At 52.5% G+C, this 15,156-nt stretch overlaps 2 protein-coding genes across 8 annotated transcripts in view; one reads left to right on the top strand and one right to left on the bottom strand.

Moving 5' to 3' along the window:
• SYTL3 (synaptotagmin like 3) overlaps positions 1-2,119 on the top strand; it is a 79,447-nt gene extending 77,328 nt beyond the window's left edge. For 5 of the 6 annotated variants that reach the window (XM_032338589.1, XM_032338587.1, XM_032338588.1 and 2 more), the window contains 2 exons: positions 547-752; positions 1,854-2,119. In XM_032338589.1, coding sequence (XP_032194480.1) covers positions 547-752; positions 1,854-1,960 — 313 coding nt within the window. In that variant the 3' untranslated portion in view covers positions 1,961-2,119. Of the gene's footprint in view, positions 1-546; positions 753-1,602; positions 1,655-1,853 lie in introns of all 6 variants that reach the window. The other variant, XM_032338591.1, reaches the window with a different exon arrangement.
• Positions 2,120-2,406: 287 nt separating this feature from the next.
• EZR (ezrin) overlaps positions 2,407-15,156 on the bottom strand; it is a 50,145-nt gene continuing 37,395 nt past the window's right edge. For both annotated transcript variants that reach the window (XM_032338593.1, XM_032338594.1), the window contains 7 exons: positions 12,518-12,614; positions 7,365-7,528; positions 6,918-7,048; positions 6,134-6,294; positions 5,667-5,759; positions 3,902-4,153; positions 2,407-3,773 (listed from right to left, as the gene is read on the bottom strand). In XM_032338593.1, the coding sequence (XP_032194484.1) occupies positions 3,609-3,773; positions 3,902-4,153; positions 5,667-5,759; positions 6,134-6,294; positions 6,918-7,048; positions 7,365-7,528; positions 12,518-12,614 (1,063 nt within the window). In that variant the 3' untranslated portion in view covers positions 2,407-3,608. The remainder of the gene's footprint in view (positions 3,774-3,901; positions 4,154-5,666; positions 5,760-6,133; positions 6,295-6,917; positions 7,049-7,364; positions 7,529-12,517; positions 12,615-15,156) is intronic.

The following is a 15,156-nucleotide window of genomic DNA, read 5'->3' as shown; positions in this document are numbered from 1 at the left end:
AACAGTAAGGTAGGCTCTGCTTATGCCATTCTTACCGTCGGGGTGTTGTTGGTGTCTCCAAAAGTCAAGCAAACACCATTAATTATACAGAACTACTGTGTCCCTGGTGAGTGACATAATGGGAAAGGCTGGCTTACCATGCCAAGATCTGCATTCCTGTCCTCACTCTGCCACTACTGCAGGACCTTGAGCAAGTTATGTGGCCTTTCTCATTTCCTGAGAACAGGGTTAAAGTGAGAGAATGTGTGTGCAGAGTCCTGGTCCCTAGTAGCAGGTCTAAGTCTAAGCCATGCTTTGCCTGGTGGTCAAGGAGGGGGTTTAAGACAAAGGGCACAGTGGCCTGGGATCCCTGCGTCTGGTGAATTCAGCCCTAAATCCGGAACATCCTAGGGAGAGGTCACATGGCCAATCTTGGGATTCGCATTCTCACTCCTTAGAATTTTTCTTTGGGAGTAGATCTAGCCCTTGGGACCACAACAGCCAGCACCACCAGGGGAGGGGGCCGGGCAGGGCCGGTGTTCCACAGCCACTGTCTCCCTCTGGCAGCTGTCTCACTCTGCCAGACCAACAGAAACTGAAACTGAAGTCCCCAGTTGCGAAGAAGCAAGCTTGTCCCCAGTGGAAGCACTCCTTCGTGTTCAACGGCGTGAGCCCTTCCCAGCTGAGACAGTCCAGCCTGGAATTAAGCGTCTGGGACCAGGCCATCTTTGGTGTGAATGACCGCTTGCTGGGAGAAGCCAGGCTCAGTTCTGGTAAGATTATCGGGCCTAAGTGGCATGTTTTATCCTTCACAGAGATCTTACATGGTGACCACTGAAAAGACAGTCATGCTTCCACCTTGGCAGGTGATTTAACTGGCTTGGAAACGGCCTCTCTCACCGTAACTGGAGGCTGCCGCATGGAGCGGTAATACAGCCAAGTGTTTCAGCCACTTACATCAGATTTAGATCTGCTAAGAAACAAAAATTACAGGCCTCAAAATGGCCAGGGTACAGTTTGCTTTTGTCTCTGGCGTCAATCGTAAAAGGATTAATTTCTTAAAATATCTTAATCCAAACATGGCAATTCAGAAGTATTTCATTAAGAGCGGGACAAAAGGGTGATGCTTTTCAGTGCTGCTCAGCTGGGGTGCTGCTGGCATCGTGTCGGGGAGAGCCCTTTGTGGGGAGGGCTGCTCACCTGGTCCCTACCAGTGGTGCCCCTCAAAACACCGGGCCAACCGAAAACACAAGCACGTGTCCAGGACCTCCAAAGACAAGCCAGATTCACTCTCCAGAGACCCCTCTGCGGTCAGTCCGCTGAGCTGCCTCCAAGTCCTGATCTCAGCGTCCTGGGATCAGCCCCCCGTCTGGCTCTCCGCTCAGTGGGGAGTCCGCATGTCTCCCCCTCTCTCCCCCTGCTTGTGCTCTCCCTCTAAAATAAGTGGATAAGTCTTTAAAAATAAGGACACACTCCCCGTTCGTGTAAGGGATTCCTTTCCGTCTGCAAATCTGGCCCCAGGTCTGAGACCACCTTGCCAAACCACAGCCATCCTCGTGTTAGATGTTCAAGTCCCCTTCTTGAAGAGCTAACCCCTCCAAAATGTCTTCTTTCAAACTGTGGGAAAGGCAGCAGCTTTGGGCTCTTGAGGCTGCACAGAATTCAGGGACGGTGTGCGTCCGGTTCTGAGTATGGAGTTGGGGTGTTGGGGTGAAGGAGGGTTTGCTCTTCCTCACCAGTGGTTGGCATTTTCATGTGGTCTTGAGGTTAAAGTACTTTTACAAAAGTTGGTCATTTTAAGAAGCCGAGAAGGCGGCTGGTAAGGGGGTATGCGTATCACCCATTACTAATTTGCTGCTTCACCCTCTTCACAGAGGAAGACGCAGCCGGTGAGGACTCATGCTCAGAGTCAGCGCATCAGTGGCAGAAAGTTCTGGAAAGCCCCAATCTGTGGACAGACATGACACTCACCCTGCACTGAAGCCAGGGTTCAGTCTGCAGTGGAGGTTCAAGTGCCGCACGCCTGAGGGTTGGCTGAGGACATGGGCCTGGACACTTGCCCCCTGCAGCTCCGTCACGGAGCCCAGACGTTCTTCCATGTCCCTCTGTGCCGACACCCAACAGAGCACTTGTCCTATAAGTATGTCTCCGTTTGTTTTTCTGTGCTTTGACACACGTGGAAAAGGGCCAGATTTCAGTAAATGTTCGTGATCTCGGTCCCCCAGTTCGTATCAAACTGAGAATTATGGCCTTGTTATATGCACTGGAAGAACCAGAGGAGCCTGGCGGGTATCTGGTCCCTCCCGTTCCACACTTGGAGGGACTCCTCATTCAGGGCGATCAGCGCCCAGGTCCAGGGAGAGCCCGCAGGAGGGCCCCCACCCCGCCTCGCCCCAACACGCGCAAGGACACACCCACTGCCGCCTCTTGCCTTGCACAGCTTTTATTTCTCTAGTCGGTGGTGCGGGGCTCATCTGCGCACGGCTCTTAGCCGAAAAGGAAAAGGACACAGCCGAGCAGGAAAGGAGCCAGTGGCGTGAGTGCTCTGACATTCTGACAGGATTTCAAGGATGTGGCCGAGAACTGGCGAGGTCAGAACAGGTTCTTCTTGTGGTAACAGGGACAGTATCAGGTGGGAAGAATCCCTTCCTAGCTGGAGTCTGGATGAGCCAAACAGCATGTGTCTCTTTTGCCAACAAGCTCGCATAGAAAACCGCCCTGTGCACAGTTAACATGCACAAGGAACAAAGTAAGAAAACAAAATCATTTTTACAGATTGTTTACAGCAGTTAGCTACCTCCTTCCTGCCCTCACGTCAGATCAAGTGCCATGGTTACATGGTTTTTAATACGTAATTCTTTTATTCTGTAAAAGGTAACAAAATATACAGAATGAAACTTTCCCTTTTTTAAACTAATGTTACAAACCCATATTGTCACTCATATATAAATACTATTCTCTACAGCTGATCATTAATTAGGTGTGAGTCCAACAAGGTGGCCCTCTGTAAAGCAAAAACCACCCAAGTTTCTCCAAGGCTGGAGTGTCCTCCCTGTACTATCATCCCAAACTGAAGGAGCAAAGAAGAAAAATCACTGTGTGCATGTGTGTGTGAATGCTTTAGATGGTTTGCAAAATAATTTCCACCTCTCAAAACAAAAATATACAACAATGGATCCTTCATGGAAATTAAAAAATCAATCTGAGCTCATTTTAAATGCAGAAGACGGTATGGCACAGACTCTAAGCCACGATGTGGTTTTAATTACACCAAACCTTGTGTCACACACGCCAGCAGGGAGTTTGTTACACTTTACAGGCATCTTTCCTTAATTCAGTCAGTCCTGCTGCAAACATGGAACAGGAAGTGATTCAACAACAGCAGTAATAGAATCAGGCCTGTTTGGCACTATGATACAACGGGGAAAAATAAACCAGGGAAGTGTCCAATGACCCCAGCCCCAGAATATTCCCACTGAAATAACTACTCTCTTTTTAAAGGAACTGAAATACGATGGGGGGGGGGGGGCTAGATTCAAAGAACTACAAACACCAGCTTCAGAGTCTGACTGCGACCCCCTGCAAGCTCAGCCGCGAGGCCCCGCCCCTGCCCCAGTCCTGGCCGGGCCTCACATGGCCTCGAACTCGTCGATCCGCTGTTTGGTGTTGCCCTGCCGGATCTGCCGCAGGGTCTTGTACTTGTCCCGGCCTTGCCGCATGTTCTCGTTGTGGATGATGTCATTGTGGGTCCTCTTGTTCTCGTCTCGGGCCTGGGACAGCTCATTCGTCAGGGTCTGCAAGGGGAAGCAGCTCGGGTCAGGTGCGGCTCCAGGGCAGCGGGGAGCTGGGTGGGATACCCCCCCCCCACCCGGCCCCAGTCCCGGTCCCGGTCCGCTGGCCAGCCCCACCCCGGCGCCCTCACCATCAGCTGCCGCTGCACCCGCTCGTTCTTCTCAGCCTCGGTGATGCGCTTCTCCTCGTTGCGGTCATCCAGGATGCCCTCGCTGGACAGCTCGGCGCTGTAGCCTGTGTACTCCGTGCCCTCGTCCTGCAGGTTGTCCTGCACGTGGTAGCTCACTGGCTCATAGACCGGGGGCGGGGGTGGCGGCGGGGCCGTCATCACCAGGTGCAGCTCCTCCTTGGTCTTCACCAGGTCATCTTGGGCTTCTTTGGCCTTTGAAAGCAACCGGCCCACAGGTGACAAGTTGTCACAAACAACCCGGTGTTTAGACCAATTTTGGAAGAATCCCCTTTTCTCTAACAACGAGGCTTCTGCACCTTCTCTCACTCCTCCCCTGCCTTCCCCGGGGCAGGCTGGATGCATGGGGCCTGAGCAGCACAGAGCGGAGGAGGGGGCCGAGGCTGAGAAGCAGCATCCCTGTGTGGGGTCTGCCCGACCTTGTCCGAGTCTGGGGCTCCGGATCCTGCAAGTGGTTCTCAATCGTGTGCACAGCACGCAGAGAGAGAGTCACGTCAGGAGCTTGACTTTTCCCTGTGTCTAATTCTAATATATGTTCATTGTGTTTTTGAAAAAAGGAGGGAAATTATTAAAGAAACAAAGATCCTCCAGCCACTAGAAAATGCCACTCTCCCATTTTAGAGTGCAGCTTTATTCTCTTTCCTTGTGTGGCCACTATTTATCAAGCTCCTCACTGTCTGTGGGCACAATACTCAAGCACTTTCCTACCTATCCCTAAACCTTCCAGTAACTTCTCTCGGATACACATCCCCAGTTATGCCCACCTCACTGCCACTCCAGCCTGGGAGATGAGCTTAGTTTGAAGCTATTCTGCAAACAGCTTTTCTCAGTGAACACTTTTACTAAAAACCTAAGGACCGGTCTTTTGCACGCAGCCTACGTTCAGGGGGTGGGGTGTACGAGTGGTGAGGAGAGGCCCCGGGTGTCCCCAGGAGGGGTCAGTGCAGATGGGGAAGCACGGGCAAGAACTGGTGGGAGGGCAGGGGTGGGGAGCTGCCCCAGCTCGCTGAGGTCTATGCTGGACATATCCAAAGCTCCCCTGGGGGGCCACGGTTGGCCGGTACATGGGGGCTCGGCTGGAGAGAAAGGCTCTGGACACTGTCATGGAACACAGTTCTTCCTATTACAGCTATGATTTATTCACCCTCTCCGTGGGGTGATCCTCAGGGCAACCTTACAGGCTGGCTATTACTCCCCATCTGTAGCAAGGAAATGGGAGGCTCAGAAAGGTCAGGCCACTTGCTCCATCACACAGTGAGTAACAGCAGAGTTGGGATCCTTGCACCCATCTCGAGACTTCCAAATCCAGATCCTTCCATGGTGCCATGCTGCATACACCAGTGGTCAGGAGAGGCAGGAAGTCTTGTTTGAGGTGCTGTGGCCTGTTGCTAGGAGTGCTCACATGACCAGATTTAAAGCTAGCTCCCGATGGGGGCTGCCTGATGGGGGTCAACAGTCTGGGGTGGCCAGAACAAAGTAGGTGGAAATCAACAAGAGGCTCCTTGTTTCCTGCTAATCCAACAGCGGACTCCCCAGTGCACAGGGCAGGCCCATTCCTATGGGGATTTCGGCCTAAGAAGCACAGCTAGGATTGGCAGAGTGCTGCAAGACATCCCGAGCCTTTCTCTGCAAGGCCCCAGCCTGGCCCCAGGCCATCTTCCGGCGGCCGCAGCAGGGCCCGCCCAGAGTGCTGCACCCACAGACTCACCCTGTGCTGCCACTCCTCGACCTCGTCCTCCTTGCGCCGCCGTGCCTCCTCCAAGAGGGCGATCTTGGCGGTGTACTCTGCCAGCTCTGCGGCCTGGAGGAGGGCATGCAGCTGAAATTATTTCTGGGGTCTTTGGGGAGAGCCCTCTTGCAAATGGACAGCCTCATATTTTGGTGACTGGCCTTGTCCCCACCTCCTCCCTGGTCAGCAGTGCTCATGGCAGCCGACCGTCCTCAAGGCCATGCCTCGCCCAGACCACATCTGCCCACCGACCCCCACCTCGCCCTGACCACTGCACCATGGCCACCTGAGGCCCACGCCCCAGCACAGCCCCTCCCACCGGGCTTTTCTCTCTCCAGGTGATCACTTTACAGCGCCAGGCACAATTGTTAAGGCAGGTGTCACTTTTTCATCCCCAGAGGCAGCCTCTCCATAATTCAGCATCGTGAAACTCAGGGAGCTCCTACCAGCTGCTCCTGGCTCTTTATCTGATCTGCTGCCTGCCTCTCCAGCTCCTCCTTGGCCCGCAGAGCGGCCACGCGGTCAGCCTCCAGGCGCTCGGCCTCCTCCTGGGCACGCTTCCTCTCCTCCTCCAGCTGCAGGGCTCTCTGAATCTGGTCTGACAGTTCTGGAGAAAGCACGGGCCCCTGAATTCCCAGCCTGGACGCATGGCACGGGGTCCAGGGTGAGACTCATACCACAAGCTATGACACACTGAAAGGGGGAGCCTCTGTATCGTGGGGTGCGTTCCCTACTGCGCACACCCCATACTTGGGGCAGTTAGGAACTGCTAGGGAGGGTTCCCCCTCCCCTGGCTGGGGCTGGGGTAAACTGGCGGACACAGAGAAACCACACCACTCTCTCAGGTCTTAGTTTGTAAGATAGGGGGCAATGTAGCATGGTTCGGGCACTCACGCTGTTGACGTTAGGCAAATTAATTTACCCGGTAAACCTTACCACTGTCATCAGGAAAATGGGGAGAACTCAGTACTAACCTCAAAGAAAGGAGGGAACATTAAAAAAGATAATATGCATAAAGCATTCAGCACAGAACCAGCACAGTGTGGAATGTATCAAGATAATCAAAAGATTATCTTCTAATCCAAACACCCATGGTCAGCTCTCAGCCTCAAGCCTCTACGGTGGGTGCTGTGTTAACTGAGACCTTGCTGGCTGTGGGCGTGCTGACGGCCCCTCTGCCCTCGCTGCGGAGCGCACCCCTGCACACACGAGCACTGGGTACAAACCCACCTTTCTCTGCCTTCTTGGTTTTCTGCTCGTAGTCCTGCAGCCTAAGCATCAGCTCCTCCTTCTCCCGCATCATCTGCTCCTTCTCTCTCTCCACAGTCTCTCTCCTCTTCTTCTCGGTTTCCAGCTGCTGCCTGTTGGGGGCGGGGGGCACAGGAAGGTTTAGATGCTGGCAGGCACCTGCCCTGTCAACACAGTCCAGGCCCCAGGAGGCAGCAGCAGCAACGCTGGGCACTCCCCTCCTGGGCTCTGCCACTGCCTGGCCCAGCAAGGCAGCTCCTGGGGTGGACGCTCAGACCCACACAGTAACTCCCGAAGGCCCCGGTCCCCTGATGCTCCCCCAGTGTCTGTTAGGTGATGCTCCCCTGGCTCCTCTGAAGGGGAGCCGTGTGGGCCCCACAGATGCTGCCTGACGGGCCCGGATGTCCTGCTGGCCTCTGCCCTGCTCACCGCTCCAGCTGCTTCTGGTGCTTCTCCTCCCGGGCCTGGGCCTTCATCTGCTGCACCTCGATGGTGTCGGGCTTCCTGCGACGCATGTACAGCTCATGGTTCCCCATGCAGAGCTGGAGGATCCGCTTGTTAATGCGCAGGCGGGGGGCGTAGAACACAAAGTCCTGCACAAGAGAACAAGGCGGACTCTGGCTTTCTCCTGCCAAACCCGACTTCACGAAGTTCTAGATGACCTTTTCCAAAAGGACAAATGTAGCAGAGTATGGGGCCAGAAAGGGACTTCAAGGAAAAGTCACTGACTCCAAGTGACCGGACAGAAAGTTCCTGGTGCCGTGGGATTTGGATTCTCTGGGACAAAGAGAGCAACTGTGTGTCCTTGTGGCTGTGCATGCACACACACCCTGAAGCCGCCTCTCTGGCTGGGCGGTGAGGCCTCTCCAGGGCAAGAGGTCTCATGGCCTTGGGAGAACCGGGACCGAGGCCCAGAGTCACCCTGTCTTCAGCCACCGTCCCCCCGTCCTGCCTGCAACGCAGCAACTTCTACTGGAGAGTCTGGTCTCCTCAGCCTTAACCCTTGACCTCCACGTGGCCCCCAGTGCATCAGTAGGGTCACTACATGACGCCTGACACCAGCCCGGCTAGCTCCAGCGCAGGTACAGATGCCAGGGCCGGGCACGGGTGGAGAGCTCGGGCCCGGCAGCCCCAGTCTGCCTTCTGCTCACCTAAAACTGCACCTTCGTGCCCACAAATTTACTTGCTCCCAGCAGCCCTGCTACTTGGGCTGTCCCGTCCAGCCCCACAGACCCAAGGACACCGCCCCTGCCGAGACGGCACCGAGGCGTCATTTCCTGTCCGCAGAGCCCTCCTCCCGGGTTGACTGGCACACCTCCTGCGGCCGTGCACTCGGTGGGGGTGCGAGCACTTCCCCGAACTGACTTGTTTTGGTCTCTGTCTTCCACTGGTTGGGCAGCTCCCCCAACAGCAGGGCTGGGTCATTCCCCCCCATATCCCTGGGAACCCAACCAACGGCCTGGATTTACTGGGTGCTGGCGTTTACACAGCATGCCACGTCAGAGCCTGGGACCTCGAGTGACTCACTTCCTCTGAGTCTGGACACCTCGAGCTGCGTGGTGGGGTGGACAGTAACCTAACAAGACTGTTCAGAGGATTAGCCCAGATACTGTTTGTCAGGACTTAGAATGGGCTCGGGCAGGACGGGGGGTGCCTGGTACTCAGAGGCTCGCTCACGGACCGCTGCCCGCCTGACAGAACTGCTAGGGGAAGAGCCTTCTTAGAAAGAACATAATGAGGTATCTGAGAACAACAGGACTATGACTGCAGAAGTCTGCGATGTGGGACAGGCATGGCGCACGACCCTGCCTCCTAGTTCTTGCTACTGCTGCCATTAATGCAGGGGATTGGGGGGGAAGAAGGTTTAGAAACTCTTGTTAAAAGTTATTTTAAAGGGTGCCTGGGTGGCTCAGTTGGTTAAGAAACTGCCTTCAGCTCAGGTCATGATCCTGGAATCCTGGGATCGAGTCCCGCATCGGGCTCCCAGCTCCATGGGCAGTCTGCTTCTCCCTCTGACCTTTCTCCCCTCTCATACTCTCTCTCACTCTTTCTCTCAAATAAAGAAAATCTTAAAAAAAAAAAAAAAGTTATTTTAAAATGCCAGTCTGCTTACTCTTCTTTTCCCCCTTTGTCTTCTCAGCTTGGGGCCCCTAGCATCCAGATTTTGACCTCTGGAATGGGGAACGGTGGCTGAAACAAGGAGCAGTGTGATGTGTTCCACAGTGACTTCTGAAACCAGAAGGGAGGGACACACCAGGGAGTTAACCAACACATCCCAGAAGGCCCGACATAGCTTCTCGGTTTTTTGGTCAGTTCCAGAAATGCTGGAAAGGCTGTACTGTTGACCCTGAGAGCCCAGAGTTCCTGGATGGTGCTTTGGCACACTTGTTATCAAGTCATCGGGTTTCCCAGGGAGCATGTGCAGAGTCTGCAGAGTTGAGAGAAGCATCGTCCCTACCTCTGTGATGCCCACACAGACATGCTCCCCAGGCAGGTGATGACCTTTGCAATGCCCCTTGGTATTGCAAAGGAACACTGATTAGCACCAACTCCTTCTCAGAACAAGGTCAGTTAAAAACCATCAAAGGACAGACACTGCAAGCAGCATCACTGCCAAGACAAGGCCTGCACATGGCTGGGGACAGCGAGAGGAGGAGACAGAGGACACTTCCTGGGCTGCCTTTGAAGGAGGCTAGTTTCTGGATTCAAGTTAAAAACAAAAACTGAAACCAGTATTTATTTAAGGATTTCCGAATTCAAGTAACGAGCCCACGCTTCCTAATGCAAAACCACAACACTGATGAAATGTGGGCAGCTTTCTAAACTCTGGCAGAGAGAGGCATCCTAAAAACAAACTGGAGGCAAAAGGAAAGCTCAAGGAAATAAATCCAAATCCCGAACAATACAAGAGAAGAAAGAAAAGTAGCCATAAAATTGTTGAACACCAGCTCAGAAGCCTCTAGAACACTCCCCCGGAAGGCCCGAGCCCAGGGCCCCCCTGGCTGAGGGCAGTTTTCACAAGCCGCGGACCAGGAGCTGCCCAAGAGCCTTCTCCGTCTTCCATGAGACCGCAGGAACAAAAGGCCTTTTCTGAAGGAGACAGAGCTGGTTTTCGCCCCACACAGGACTAGCGGGCAGGCTTTGAACATTCACCACGTTTCAGGTCCCATCTCTGCAGTATCCAAGCTGGCAGGAGGAGGAACTGGCATTTCTACAGGAAATGCCGGGTCATCGGGAGCGTGACAGGACAATGGCTCCGTTGTGAGCTTGCTATGGAAACTGCCCGGGACCAGGGGTGCCCCCCCAAGTCAGCTTGAGAAAAGGAATCCCGAGCCTCACCCATGAGTCAACTCGAACCTCTGGGGTTTCCCTGTCCATTTTCCAGGGCAAGTTTAAACTTGTAAATGTGATGTTCTGCTGCCCCAAGTGCAGGGGCTGAAGGCAGGCAATGCCGCAGAAGAAAGAAGCAGGGCGAGTCTGGTGAGGTGCACAGGCGAACGGGGACTTGTTCCCTAAACCATCTTCTCCTGTGGAATCCCCACCCTCATGAAAGAAGTCTGACAGTGTCGAGTCCGCGGCCTTGGTCAGGCCTTCCCGACCCAACCATCTGGAATAGCCACACTGGCCCCCAACCCTGCCCCCGTCTCATCCTCATCGGTGGTAAGACACAGCTGCACCACGGGATTCCCGGCCAGAAGCTCCTTCCCTGTGCTCACGCACCTCTCCGAGCAGCAGGCAGGCTCCACGAGGGCAGGAAGCCCGCTCCATTGCTGCTGTGCACACGGTCCTAGAACACGGCCCTGACTCACAGTACCCAACCGACACAAGCTTCTCTCTCCTTGTTTTTTCTTTAATCAACAGCTCCACATAAAACTAGTATATAGTAAAAGTATGCTCAACTAATTCAACCAGAAGCATTACAGTTGCTTTTGCTTAGAATTTCAAGATTAGGAAACACTCTGCAGCTTTTCATAAGTTAAACTTATGCCAAAACACACACGCAACTTAATCTTTAAATAGCCCAGTCCAGTCTGCTAGCTTGTCAGTCACATGTCTAAAAAAAGTTCCAAAAAACGAGCACTACCCTGTGAGCAGACAGCAGCCAAGCCACGGCCCTCAGGATCTTCTCGTTCTGACTGCCCTGATCTCATGGCCCACGTTAACATGGGTACACGATGACCCCCGGGCTATGGTGCTGAATGTGAATGCGGCCTGTTTCCACGGAGCTGGAGAGTCTGTATTAAATGCTACTTTAACTGTCAGCAACTACGCAACTACCCATGGAGCAGGAGTCAAGAGTTTACAAACAGCAGGAAACGTTTTCAATAAAGGAGAAAATACTTTCATGAACCGCTTCAAGAGTTCTGGTTTTCACTTACGTTGGACTAAGCGGTCTGTGGGGAGTAGCAGTTGGACAATAAAGCCACTCGCTGTTCCACACGGGGTACCCATCACCCTGCAGATCCCAGCCCCAGAAGGCTCCAGATGGCCCCGGTCTGGACCACAGCCCATGCCTGGCCTCTCTAAGCCCCACACTGTAACCAAGACATCAAGTCCTCTCCAATCTATGATTCTGGGAAAAATCGCAGCAGTCTAAGGAGGAAGAGAGAATTCTTCAAAAGCCATTTTTTTTTTAAAGGATCAGATTTCCGATTAGAAGATGAAATCCTCACCCATTCCATCACACTACAGTGGGTATGTACGTCTGCATGTCTCAGATTTTCTGAGCCATCAGCGGAAAATTTAAATGTCAGCAGAATACATAAAACTGAAATGTAATTTCTGTAACACTCCAGTCTTTGCTTGCCTTTACTGGTTCACAGTCCATATTCTTCAAACTCCAGGAACTGAAATCTCGTTTCCAGCAAAGCCCTCCCAGGCCGACTCCCCCACCAGCCGCATCGTGAGCAGCCACCTCTCTGCAAGGAGAAGGCGCCTGCGGAAAGGGGGCTGGGGGGCCGGAAGGGGGTCAGAGGAAAGCAGGCGTGCACGTTTGTGGAAGAGAAAGGAGGTGAGGCACGAAGGACCACGTGGACCAGAAATGCTCCAGAGACAGGTCTGACTTTTCCTAACATGGGTAAGCTGCAGACACAGCTCTGAAAGCTAATGCTGGTGGCCCTTGAGGCTTGTAGCAATCATGTGGGCCCCAACTAGCTTCCAGGGAGACAGGTGTGAGCCCCCCACACCCCCAGTACACCCTCTAGAGGCAGGCTGGTTTTCCACCGGAAAACCAACATTTCAGAAGCCTAGAAATGCAGCATTTCATGAGATGCTTATCATCTGGCGAAGGTCAATGACTCAGAACTGCCCTTTCCTTCATAAGGAATGAATACCACTTGAAAGCTCAGGGGACAGTCAGCTAGCGATTGAGGGACACCTGGGCCAGCAGGTACCTCTACTTCAGGGGGTCTTTGACCTTCAGTGTAACCTGCTGACGATTCCTTTAACAAACCCCCCCACACACCCAAGCCCACGCACGCACACAGTGTTTGTCATACAGAGAAATCTGTTATCCTGAAAACACATCTGGCTGTTAAGAATGAGAAACTCTAAGTCCTCGCCTGGAATCCACAAAAACTTACAGGTGCCTTCTTGTCGATGGGCTTAATGACAAACTTTTTGTCATTGAATGAGATGTTCCTGATTTCACTCCATGGAAAGCCAATCTTTGGGGTCAACCTGAGGTTAAAAAAAAAGGGGGATAGTTAGATGTGTGCTTGGATTGCAAAGCTGTTCTTAATATTTTTATTTTAATTTGAAAAAATATAAAGGTAGCCCAGGAAGCACAATATATATAATATACATCATTACCAGAGGTCCTACCTATGCTTGGTAAGGTCAGGTCCAAGCTCGAGGCAATCTCCACAAGTTCATTTATACTAAGTCTTCGCAACCGTGGGCATCTCCCTGTGTCTAGTCCACCTCAGCCGGTAATCTCAAAGTCAACTCCAATCCCTCAGCCAGCACACCCCTTCACCCTGCGACAGCTCACACAGCCATCTCCTAGAGCCTAACTGGTTCCTTGTCCCCAGAACTCCACTTCTAGTCATTGGTCTGACTCATTTCCCTTGTAGTCAACCTATTCCCCTCTTCCAAAGTGCCAGTCCCCTTCCTAGGTTCCAAAAGATGAAACCCAGGGGCCTCAACTTAGCATCCAAGAGCCTTCTAACCTGGCCTCAGCTTCCTGACACCCTGATTCTCACAGGCCCTCCCTGCCTGAAGAGCTCTCTCCTCCTCCTTCCCCACCACCAACCTGCACCCTCCAGAACAGCTCAGCCTCCTTCGATAGCCTTGTCCCTTCTCAACCCGCATCTCCTTTGCTACACGAACTGTTCACTTTGTTCTCTTTCTTATTTGCTCTTTGAAGACCAGGCAGGTAAGCTTTCCGATGCAAAGATCATGTCTTAGGTTTTCCAGGCATGCTCTAGTCAGAGCAGGGGCTCACCAACAGAAACAGAAAAGCCCCTGGTGTGGTTCCGTCCAGCACCTGCCATGCTCATTTTCTGCTGGGCTGATCTGTCCACTGCTGGCAGTGGGGGAATACAGTCCTCTCCTCTTATCTACTATCGTCTACTTCCCCCTCACATCTGCTAGGGTCCGTTTACTGTATTTAGATGCCCTGATACTGGGTGTGCATATATTTGCAACTGTTCGATGTCCTTGAGGAGCGGAGGGCTTGGTATGGATTCCACTCTTCTGGGTCTCATTCAGTGCTGTGTGGCCTGCTCCCCTGGCTGGCCAGAGACCCTCCTGTGTCATCCTCTGACTGCTAAGACAACACTAGGACTACTCGCCCCTGAGGAAAGCCCCCGTCCTGCCCACTACTGGCTGAAAACTCTGGCTCTTTGGCATCCCCAAGAAAGTTTACCCTGTAATTTCAAGACCACACTGCTCTACTTAACTTCACAACTCCCACCGTGTTCTTCATCTCCTACACCTCCAAAATTTACTCACGGACACCATTCTAGAAGTAATGACAGACCCTCAAGCCATTACTCAAAGCCACTGCCATCAAAACCCAACCCTTCCCACAGACCATAAAAACTTTAAATTTAGAAAATAAGCAGAACCTCTTGCCCTACCAACATATTTAATTAAAAACTGATGGGCAGCATAGGTCTTACTGTGACAACCCAAGCCAGGTCAAGTAGGGAGGGTGGCTTCTGAAGGCCAAGCCCCACAGGTGGCTCTTCCAGGACACAGTAGTTCTGCATCCCCAGGGAACGATGCCATGGCACCGGCCAGGTTGTGGTTTTAAGTGCCAATCCTTTCTGGCATGAGCCTCTACGGCTCTGTCCTACAGGGTCAGGGTCACCAATGCCTGCTGAGACACATGTGGCCAACATGCTTCACAGCCAAACAGGCAGGGAGTCTGCTTTGCCACTGATCAGAGGCCACTGTGTCTGCAGGCCTCTGGGCACTGGAAAGGAACTCAGGAGCCCCTAATGCCTCTCGCCTTTACCCCAGGTCCCCACGTGGGACAGCTGGGAGAGCGACAGCAGGTGGCCGTCTGCTCGCTGCTTCCGGCACCTGCCCCCACAGCACAAGGGCACTTTGCTACTCACTTCTCGGCTCTGCAGTCGCCAGCGCAGCTGATCCCCAACTCTCAAAACGCCAGGAGGCTCAGACGACAATTTAGAGCCATTCAGAAGCATGAACGCAGGACCAAAGGCCACACATTTTTTTAAAAAGTGGGATTCTCCAATAAATGGGACCAGAGCTCTTTAGAGAAACAGTGGATTCCAGTAAAGAAGTGCTCAAAAAATAATGGGATCATAGCAAAAGGGCTTAGGATCCAACTTGAGAGGGACCCTCAAGGCAAACTCAACAATTTGAACAAAATAATAAAAGTAATAGATTATAGCCCATAGAATAAAGTATCCATCAGTCCATGCTGATCTAAATAACTGAATAAATGAAGAGAAATTGGCTGTGTTCAGTAGATGGATACATGTAAAATAGATTTTTTTAAAAAAAAAAATCACCGCTTCTCAAAAACCACAGTAGTAATTGTTTTATGTAAGACTGCTGAATGGATGTGAGAACTAGGATATTTCCACAGCTTCAGAGTGTCTCTTTAAATACACTTATCGAAGTTAAACAGAGAGAGTCGATTATCATATGGTTTCACTTACTTGTGGAGCATAAGGAATAACCTGGAGAACATTAGAAGTAAAAGAAAAGTGAATTGGAATCAGAGGGGGAGACGAAGCCTGAGAGA

The sequence above is a fragment of the Mustela erminea genome, chromosome 4 (genome assembly GCF_009829155.1).
Source record: "Mustela erminea isolate mMusErm1 chromosome 4, mMusErm1.Pri, whole genome shotgun sequence".
In the NCBI taxonomy this organism is placed as follows: domain Eukaryota; kingdom Metazoa; phylum Chordata; class Mammalia; order Carnivora; family Mustelidae; genus Mustela; species Mustela erminea.
Note: the sequence above shows the minus strand (reverse complement) of the source record. Positions and strands in the feature narration are given on the sequence as shown.